We start from the raw sequence: 10,823 nt of genomic DNA, 5'->3' as shown, positions 1-10,823 counted from the left end.
AGTCACTTGACATTGAACAACGCATCAAAAACGCAGAGGGACACTTTGACAGACTTGACGAATTATTTGAAAGAAAATTGAACATCGCAGAATCACTCAACACAATCGTCACCAATTTGCATAACATTTCAAATAAAACCAAAAGTGAAATACCTCTATATCCAACAGAGAGTGGCAATGAGAAGTTGTATGAAATATGCAACATCAGAATTACACTTTATGAAGAAAAGTGCCAATATGATATAAAATCATTGCAAGACCAGATCAACAAAATCATTCAAAGAAAAACACTAAAGTTGATCAAATAATGAAATCGGAAAAATTTATCAATGCGAAAACAACGACACGATGAAGAAAAAATTAGAAAAGAAAAAGCCAGTCTTGAGAAGTTGACAGGAATGAAGATTGGAAGTGTTGTGTTTGACTCAGATAAAGACGACTGGTCAACAGGAACCTCAGTGTTTGATGCAAAAATCATTAACAATTGTAATTTGTGCTTTTTGGTAGAAGACACAAATCACAACAAGTTTGGTGGCGTGTACAATGGTACTATTAATGCCGTTAACAATTGGCTCAACAGTGGCAATTCTTACATCTTTTCACTTGTGAGAAGTGGCACTTTAAATCCAAAAAAGTTTAAAAAAATAAAAAAACTTTTAGATTATGAATTTTATCTTTATTCTAAAGACGATTCAAGTCTCTTTTTATTTGGTATTGGTAGTGATATTAATATAATTGTGAACAAAAAAGGTCTTAATGATTGTCATTGCAGCCCATCCACTTACGCCGCCGAACAAAACGATTTGATTGATAATGACAAATTTACACCAAAAAGCATTGTTGTTTACCAACTTAACTGACTTTTTTGTCGCTTTTTTGTTTTTAAACATTTACAACTTTGACGGCAAAAGTGTCATTTATGTAATATGCCACGCCACCACAACTTGAATTAATGTACACTGAAATTAACAAAATCTATTCTTTCAAATATTGGATATACCAAAAAATGGGGACATTTTTACGCTTCAAATTGAAAAACAGGAACTAACACCCGATTATGACATTTTGATGTTTATAATTATTTCAGGCATCTCCTTTTTGTATCTACTATCTTCTTCGGAAATGGTTTCACGACGCCGCAACTCGCCGAGTTCAACGAGTTTCGATAGTTACAGCATATCTACTTTTTGTGTCCAGTTATTTATTTTCAAACTGTATTTAATGAAAGAAGTTCGGTATTTTTATATGTTATGGGTTTTCTCAAACTGTAAATTGTAGTATTTTTCAAGATATTTTTTCGTTTTGTTTTTTATTTTTTATAGCGGCTGCAGATAAATGATCTTGTAAATGATACATTGTAATGACGAGTAATTTACACTCATATCTACATAATGTATTCCGATGTGCAGAAAATAGTTTTATGTTGGTAGCTGAATTAAAAGTATAGTAAAAAAAATCCCAAAAAATAACAATCCCGAAGTAATAAACTAAATGTGGCTGTTGTAACGCATCCACTGAAATCCATCCATTGCAACTTTTTTGGAATACATTAAACAAAATCTTTATCAGAAACCATTATAAAAACCAATTTATAAAAAACAGTGTTGTTTTGATTTTTTCATTATTTTATTTAACGAGTTATTATCATTTTATAAATATAGACCAAATAATAACTAACAATATTTATTGAAATCAATGTATTTGACTAAGTAAATTACCGATATTGTTTATTAATTAGCATAAATTTGTTTAATAACAACATAAAAATAAATAAAAGTTGATCAAAACGTAAAAATATATTTTTCTAAAAAAAACAAACATTAACTTTGCTTTTTAGTCAAAAAATTGGTGAAACATTCGAAAATTTATTCTTTTTTTTGAAGTGGTCTGTTAAAAATATAAAATTATGTTTTTATGGGAAAGAGTTTACACAGTGCCATTTTTAATTTTGTTGTGTATATTAAATAATTATTATTGTTGATGTTTTTTTGATAATAATATGGTCCAGAAAACCAACGAACTTCGCATTATTCTTTACAATAAGTACGATGCACTAACTATTGTGTTATTGAACCACATATATTTAATCGTTAAGATCCTCAAAAAGATCATTTTGAAAGATGTATCGAAATGTTGGGTGCTGCTAAAGTTTTTTAATATTTACACATAAAAATAATATTGGGAGTGCAAAAACATGTCAACAAAATTTTGACTAACACGATTTTCACAAATGGAATTTAGACACTAAAATACATGTCACTAATAAACAATTAATATAATATAACAACACACTTAAAAATTGACTTTATTGGTTAAATTATTTTAAAAATATAAAATAAAAAATTTAAATTGAATTTTTTTTACTTTTTTTTATCAATTTCAAAATATACTTTGACGTTGTAAAGTTAACAACTTTAGAATGAAATAATCTTAGCATAAGTCCCATTTAAAGTTGACTTTGGCAATTTCAAATTTGATGGACAACACAAAGTGACCAAAGACGTGCAATTTTTGAAGCACATAAATCCAATTTTGGTTACTGAATTTGGTATAACAAATTTTGTGAGTGAAGAACATTCATAAAAAGCCATATCCCCAATTTTAATTACTGAATTGCACACTTCAATTTGAGAAAGTTTTTGACAATTTTTGAACATGAAATTTCGTATTTTTGTGAGGGTTGTTGGAAGAACAAATTTTTCCAAAAGCACCAAATTAGCAAAACACAAATGTTTTCCAAACACGACATTTTTTTCAAAAATGATATTTTTAAGATTAGTGCAACCAACAAAACAGTTGTCTCCTACAAATTTTAAAGTAGCTGGCAATTTTATTTCCTGCAAAATAGTACAATTTGAGTAATTTTTTTCTTTTAAATTGGTCACTCCACTTTTGACTTCAATTGTTTTTAATTCACAAAAATTGATCAAATATTTTTCACAATATTGAACTATTTTGGATGGAACAAATTTGGGGTGTTTGACTAACTTTTTACACCCAAAAAGACTGTAATCATCGATTTCTAATTGGCTTTCTTTTGATTCAATTTCAGTCAAACTTGTGACGTTATAAAAGGCCTTAAAAGGCAACTTTTTAATACCCAAAGGCAGTGCGATTTTCACAATATTTTTTGCTTCACAGAACGCGCCAATTCCAAAGTATGAGAACCCATCAGAGAGTTCAACTTTTGGGTCATGATAAAAATCGGCATTTTCAAAGCAAAAATCGCCGATTTCTTTGATTGCTTTGTACCATATAGAACCCACGACTTCACCACAACACATTAGATCACAAAATATGTTTGCGGGGATGTGTGGCTTTTCATTCACATTTGGAGAGGAATACCCATTTGCACTGCAAGTGTACGGCTGATTCAAGAATGTCATCCCTTTGATATAATTGAAATAAAACCCAACAGAATCCATCCAACTTGGTCCTTGTCCACTTTGCTCTTTATATTGGATGTTATAATCAACAACAATGTTCTTGCCACTCGTCTCAATTGTGTGAAATGCGTCAAAATGCGTCAAATAAGCTGCGCCATTATCACAAGTAAATTTGAGGTTATAACACTCTTTGAGATCAATCGACTTTAAACAACTTTGCACGTCAATTGTTAATGAATTGCATTTTTCACAAAAAAGTTCTTTTAAATCAAATCTAGTCAAATTAAGTCTTGTTGTATTAATATCTCGAAGACTTATTCTGCTAAGTGTATTTGGCAAGTCGTTTAATATGAAAAACTCGGAATTTAACTCACAAGAAGTCAATTGTTTTATATTAACTTCTTCTGTCAGTGTTTTTGGAACATTTAAAATTAAAACCTTTTCGGCAATTAAAACTGATTTTTCTTCTGTTTTTAGAATTTCAAGTTCTTCGACTAATTTAACAAATATTTTGTAGTTCTTTTGCTCTTCTGGAGGCATTTCATAAAACTTGGGTATATCCTCAACACTGTCTGGGTTTTCTCTGCAATAATCAATATAATCATTTTCTTTGAGAAGGATATCGTATTTTATAGGTAATTGAAAAGCATCACATATAGAAAAAGGAACAAGTTTGTGGACTTTCATCTCTTTATAAACTTCTATTTCAATATTTTGACAACAACAAAACTTCATTTCACATTTGTTATTTATAACAAGGTATTTGAGTGTTTGTGGAATTACAATTTTACTTTTAAAATGTTTATATTCATCGGTTTCTATTGCCAATTTTTTCACATCAATTTGTGACAAATCCAAATCAATTTCTGACATCTTGTATATTGTGATCTCTTCAAAGCCTTTACATGCATCAAGTGAGTATTTTAAATAAAATGGAAGTTCATTTTCATTGATATTTATTTTGGTTTTGATATTAAAAAAAGAAATAGGCAGTTCCCACGCACTAAATTTGTCATAATTTTTGACATTCATAAACATTACTTTAAAATAGATTTTTATTTTTTCAAACACTTTACTGTCTTCTTCGGTCATTTCTTCGTTCATTAAATATAAAACTTTATTGAAAACAAGTCCTCCTTTAGTCTGAATAAGCGGTAGAATGTGTTGTAACTGCCCTTTGCCACTTGAAATAATTCTGAGCATTTTCATGTTATGTAGTTCTAAAAATATATTTAATTTGTTTTTGATTGTTTGAAGTAATTTTATTGATATGTTTTCTACTGTTTCTTCGTTGCCAGTTTCTTCGACGACTTCTGGAACGACAATTGTGAGGTCTTCCAAATTTTTCATGTTTTCGATGTTTTTAACTAAATAATCGAGTGTCTCTATTGAGTAAATTACATAACTTTGAAATTGTGTCATATTCATTTGATGAATTGTAGCAAACGGAAACGCAGTTGAAACAATTGGAAATTTGGAATAATCATTGAGTCTCGTGTCATCTTCAATTTCGTATTCCCTGTCATTCATATTCACAACTTTAATAAACTCGATATGTCCAAAAACACTTTCAGGAACTTCAATTCTATAGGAGGGAAGATACAACGTTTTTATATTTGAAAAAAGTTTTAACATATCTTTGGCATAGTGATGTGATAAATACACATCGTAATGATTGTGATATACTTCTCGAGTTTTTTCAACAACAAGAGGATTAATTTGAAGCCGCTCCATCGCACGTTTGCATTTTTTGTTGATAGTAGAAAAAGTCAGAAGTGAATTAAAAGTGTCAATATATAGTACAACATTCATTAAAAAGAATTCCTCTAAATTTCCAACCATTTGAATTGTTTATTTAATTTAGTTCGTTTTTGTATTTATTTTTTGTTTATGTGTCAAGACTCAAATCGTAAAAATTGAATAACATTCGTACGATAAGATTAATAAAGTAAAAATTACATTACTTCTGTTTTATAATTTATTTATTTAGTAAAATGTTCATTATTATTATTATTATTGTTAAATAATTAATTTTTTTATATTTATATTTATAATAGAAAATAATAAAAACATTTTCAATTCTTTTTTTTAGTCGAATTTTGTAATGTCTTTAAAACAGCTCGTTATAAAATCATGTTTTAACACATACAAAAAGATAATGACGTCCACTCAAAATTAAAGTTTGTCTTAAAATGTAACACTCTAAATAAGTTTCAAAAAATTAAATTCATGTTTTACAAAATGTTAATTATTTAATTATTTGTGGATCAATAGAAGTTGTTTCTAATTTAAAGTGTTAAATAAATTTTATATTAGAAATGTTGATTAACCAAACTATGAAAATGCATTAATATCTTAAAAATCAAACAAATTTATACAAAACCAAATTATGTTATTTGTTGGCATTTTGTTTTTTTTATAATAACAATTTTTTATTTTCTACAACACATTTTTTACATTTATTTAGTTGTTTCATTCTTTACTTGTGTAGCATGAAAGCACCACAACAATGTTTCAATTCAACACAATAATTATCACTTTAAATTTTCAAAACAAGATTCTCACGCCGATACTATTCCACTTTCTTGGTTTTGACCTTTTGTTTTTTAACAAAAAGTCAAAACTGCTATTACTCATGTTCAACTCGTCTGAACACACATTACAAAGTTGAGAATTCATATATAACTGTATATTGATCAACTTTTATTTAATAACATTTGTTATTAAATACAATGGGAGAATAGTTCAATAAATATAATCAAACATAAATTGTTGATTATTATGTAAATATTTAATAACATAGAATTTTAAAATATTTTTATGATTTGAAAATTATAAGGGTTATTTAAAAAGATAATTTATAATAAAATAAAGTATTTACGTGATTCCAATGACTAAATATTTCCTAAACTCAATTTAAGAGATTATTTAAATCTTACTAACTTTCATATTAAAATTAAAAATGATTATTAATAACCAATACATTTCTAATTTTTAAGTTTCTTGCACGCATTCTATTTTGTATCTATATATACATGTACGTGTAATACAAAAAATGAAAATCTATATTCCAAAAGTTTATTTATTAAAAAATATCAACAAAAATTAAATATAATTGCAATTTAATTTTTACAATTATTTTTAAACCAAAACACACTTTTTGTGCTTATTGTTACCATATAGTTTTTGATTGGACTTTGTCTTGATAATATCTCTCACCACCTCTTGAAAAACTTCGTCTATATTTATTCTACTTTTTGCAGATGTTTCGAAAAAGGAAACTTTCCATTCTTCAGCAATTTTTTCGCCATCTTCAATGGGAACAATTCTTGCACTCTCCAAATCACTTTTATTACCACACAATACAATTGGCACGTGTTCATTGTGCGTTTTGTTAAGTATTGTGTAAATGGTATTTCTGTAATAATCAATTTCATCAAAAGACTTTCTGTCTGTAATTGAGTATACTATTAAAAATCCATCTGCGGTACTGACTTGAATATCTCTAATTGTATTGTATATATCTAAGTCGACAGTGTCTAGTATTTCCAAGATATAAGAATAACCATCAACTTCTATTTTAGCATAAAAAGTGTCTTCAATACTTGGGTTGTAGGGTTGAACAAATCTACCTAATTTCAACTGAGTCGTAATAGTCGTTTTCCCAACGGTAAGAGATCCAAAAATAATGATTTTGGTTTTGTTTGTCGTCATTTAAAGAATAATATTTATTAAATAGATACTCATATAGTTTGGTTAGTTATAAATGGTTTAAGCCTATAGTTTTAAAATTATTAATAATGGTAAATATGATATACAAATATAATGATTATATAAATAATACATCAAATACTTCAATTTTAAACATTCTATTTTTATCATATTTAAACTATAATTTTATTATCTATTTGAAATTTGTTGTTTAGGTCAAACATGTTATACGGTGCATTTTTATATTAACACGTTGGAACCTTTTTCTGTTTTATACAAAAATAATAAATTGGTTGATTTTTTATGCATTATGTAAAAAAATTTTAAAAAATAAAAAACTTGAACTATTCCAAGACAGACAATTGTTATGCCAATCTTTGTGTTTTTAAAAAAGTTTTTTATCACAAAAGTACAATATAATAAAGATTTTTATACCATTTTGTCAAAAAAGCCTTTGTAAAAACAATAAAAAATAACAAAAAAATAAAATATTTCTTTAATTTAAAAGTTGAATTAAATTAATGAGGCCTTGTTAATTTAAATTCAATCAATACAAAAAAATATATACAGTGCTCATTGGTTTCAAATCGATAATATTTTTTAATAAATCGATTATGTTTTTATATTTTCGACAGTATTTTTTATGGTTTATATTGTATTTAATGAATTATATTACTTTTAATGAAATAGACTGTGTTTTTTATAAATTATATTACTTTTAATGAAAGTGGTTATATTTGTTATAAATTATATGGCATTTTTCTAATTTATACAACATTTTTAGTAAAATCAATAGTTTTTTTCTAAAATATATAGGATTTTTGATAACTTATATAACTTTTGTTTGAAAATATTTTGCTTTTTTTTACAAATTATTGGATATCCCCGAATATTAGGAATAAAAATACACATAATAAGCAAGTTATTATTTGTTAAAAATACTTAATATGTAACTATATTTATACTATTATATAACTAAATTTTAATCTATTTTTATTTAGAACCTCTTCTCAATGAGGATATTTTTTTAACATAATTATGTATATTTAAATAACGGGCAAAAAATGATATCATGCAATTAGATTATATCGACAGAAGAGATCCAGGAGCAAGAAACGACTATCATGAAAATGCACCATTATCCATGCAAGGGCAACCTGTACAACCTGTAATGTTGCCCCATCAAGATATCCCACCTCTTCAAAAAAGATCACGGGGTCGGCCCCGAAAATTGGATTCAAAAAAGAAGAAAACAAATACACGACCTTATTCTCGTGTTACAATTGATCAAAGAGATTCTTTGGTTGAACTATGGAGTAAAAATGGTGATAACATGAATGCTTCACGATATTCAGAAATAATTGGGATTAAAAAAATAAACATTGAAAAGTATCTTTCAATGTTAAGAAAAGGGATATCAATATATCCAAAAAAATCATTATAGAAGACAAAGCCGTACTTTACCTTTTCAAAAATTGGTAGAAAAAGCCATTGAAGAAGACACAACAACAAAAATAACTTCAATTAGAAAAATGATAGCACAAGAAGAAAAATTACGCGAAGAAGAAGAAGTTGATGAAATCATTTTGGATATTCCAAAAATATCCAAGGTTGCTGTTACTAAAGAGGACATTGATCTTTATGCACCTTCGATATCATCAATTGGAAATTTCATGACTGGTAAAACAGCAACAGGTGAAGAGAGAGAAGTCCCTATTTTTTCTTTCAAAAGAACAAAGACAAGAGGGCCAACAAGCAACACGCCAGATAATAAAGAAAAAAGAATTGCAGCAGTAAACGCTCTAAGGGGTTATATAACAGGTGGAGCACGTTGGGTTTGTATAGATGAAACCAGTTGGACTGTAGCATCAACTCCTGCATATGGCTAATCAGTTAGAGGGAAGGAAGCCTTCATCACAAAATCAAAAGGTGGTCTTCGCCTCACCTCCATATGCGCAGTTGATTGTGACGGACTCTCTTATTGCAATGTGGTTTGTGGAACAAACACATTAAATTCGTTCGAAGACTACTTCCGGTACCTAATTCATGAGTATGATATAAAACAAAGACAATGCGTTTTTTGGGTGGATAATTGTGATATTCACAACACTATGAGAAGAATGCTAGATAATACAAACCACACTGTCGTATTTAATGCTGCGTACTCACCAGCACTAAACCCAATTGAAAATATATTTGGGATCTGGAAAAGTAGGGTTGAAAAAAATGTGAGAACTTGGAACGGAATAAGAAAATTTTCTTGAAAAAATCAGAGATGGTTTTTTAACTATTAAACCAGAAGAGTGCCAAAGTTGTTTTGAAAATGTTAGGGAAATTGTGTGGCCTCGAGTGTACAGCCAAGAAAATATTTAATCAAATGTTTTTAAACAATGTATGGTTAATATAGTTCATTGATTAGTCTATTGTAATGATATATATAATATATAATATATATAATTATAAATTCAATAATAAAATATTTGTAATAATTATTGATAAAGTTATATTATAAATTTATTATTTTTATTATGTGTCATAATTGTGAAAATTTGTATTAAAATAAATAATAAAAATAGATTAAAATTTAGTTATATAATAGTATAAATATAGTTACATATTAAGTATTTTTAACAAATAATAACTTGCTTATTATGTGTATTTTTATTCCTAATATTCGGGGATATCCAATAATTTGTAAAAAAAGCAAAATATTTTCAAACAAAAGTTATATAAGTTATCAAAAATCCTATATATTTTAGAAAAAAACTATTGATTTTACTAAAAATGTTGTATAAATTAGAAAAATGCCATATAATTTATAACAAATATAACCACTTTCATTAAAAGTAATATAATTTATAAAAAACACAGTCTATTTCATTAAAAGTAATATAATTCATTAAATACAATATAAACCATAAAAAATACTGTCGAAAATATAAAAACATAATCGATTTATTAAAAAATATTATCGATTTGAAACCAATGAGCACTGTATTATTTTTTTGAAATTACAAAACAATAACAATATTTATTTTTTATTTTGTAAATGGTTTTTTCACCACCTCTAAAAATAGATTTTATTTACTATTTGATATGATATACAAATTAAATATATAGTAAATGGGCGTTTTGGATGATATTTAGTCTGGTTCCCGAAATCAAGAAATGCCGAAAATTCACCTCGAGTTAGTGGAAACCGAGTAAGACGGAGCATTGAAAAGAAGGCTCATAAAGACACACTCAAACAGTCTGTTTGTGCACCGTTTCACCAACTTTCCAAGTCCTCCCTTGGCGCGGATCCTCCCTGACCCCCCGCAAGCGGGGGGGAACCACATCCGCGTCCACACAGTACGGACAAGGAAAGTGGGTGACATGGTGCACAAACAGTGGCTGAAAAGTGGACTTCTTTTAAAAAACACTCACGGCAAATATTTTTTTTGGTAAAGGTGGTGGTGGTCAATGTAGGTCCCATTTTTGATGTGTTTTTTCTTCAATTATTTTTTTGTTCATCCCACAAAAACGTTCATTAAAACATTCATTGTTTTCACAAAATATAAATAAAGTAACTACTTTGTTTTGATAAGTAAAAATAGTTTTTTAGCATTAACAAAAATATGAATTTTTGATTATAATTGTTGTTTAACAAAACAATAATTATAATACATTTTATTATAATCACAATAATTGATAAAAGTGTTTCATTTACAACTGTCATTATTGTTA

The 10,823-nt window shown here is 27.3% G+C and overlaps 2 protein-coding genes across 2 annotated transcripts; both read right to left on the bottom strand.

Moving 5' to 3' along the window:
• Positions 1-2,414: 2,414 nt before the first annotated feature.
• EIN_323240 (hypothetical protein) lies at positions 2,415-5,228 on the bottom strand (the record flags this gene model as incomplete). The annotated part of the gene is made up of 1 exon (XM_004255320.1): positions 2,415-5,228. One exon carries the CDS (start codon positions 5,226-5,228, stop codon positions 2,415-2,417), a length of 2,814 nt encoding a protein of 937 aa, XP_004255368.1.
• A 1,299-nt stretch (positions 5,229-6,527) lies between these two features.
• EIN_323230 (hypothetical protein) lies at positions 6,528-7,100 on the bottom strand (the record flags this gene model as incomplete). Its single annotated transcript, XM_004255319.1, has 1 exon — positions 6,528-7,100. The coding sequence occupies one exon, from the start codon at positions 7,098-7,100 to the stop codon at positions 6,528-6,530; it is 573 nt and encodes a 190-aa protein (XP_004255367.1).
• Positions 7,101-10,823: the final 3,723 nt, after the last annotated feature.

The sequence above is a fragment of the Entamoeba invadens genome (genome assembly GCF_000330505.1).
Source record: "Entamoeba invadens IP1 unplaced genomic scaffold scaff_1105074725661, whole genome shotgun sequence".
Classification (NCBI taxonomy): Eukaryota; Evosea; order Mastigamoebida; family Endamoebidae; genus Entamoeba; species Entamoeba invadens.
This window is presented reverse-complemented; position numbering and strand designations above follow the sequence as displayed.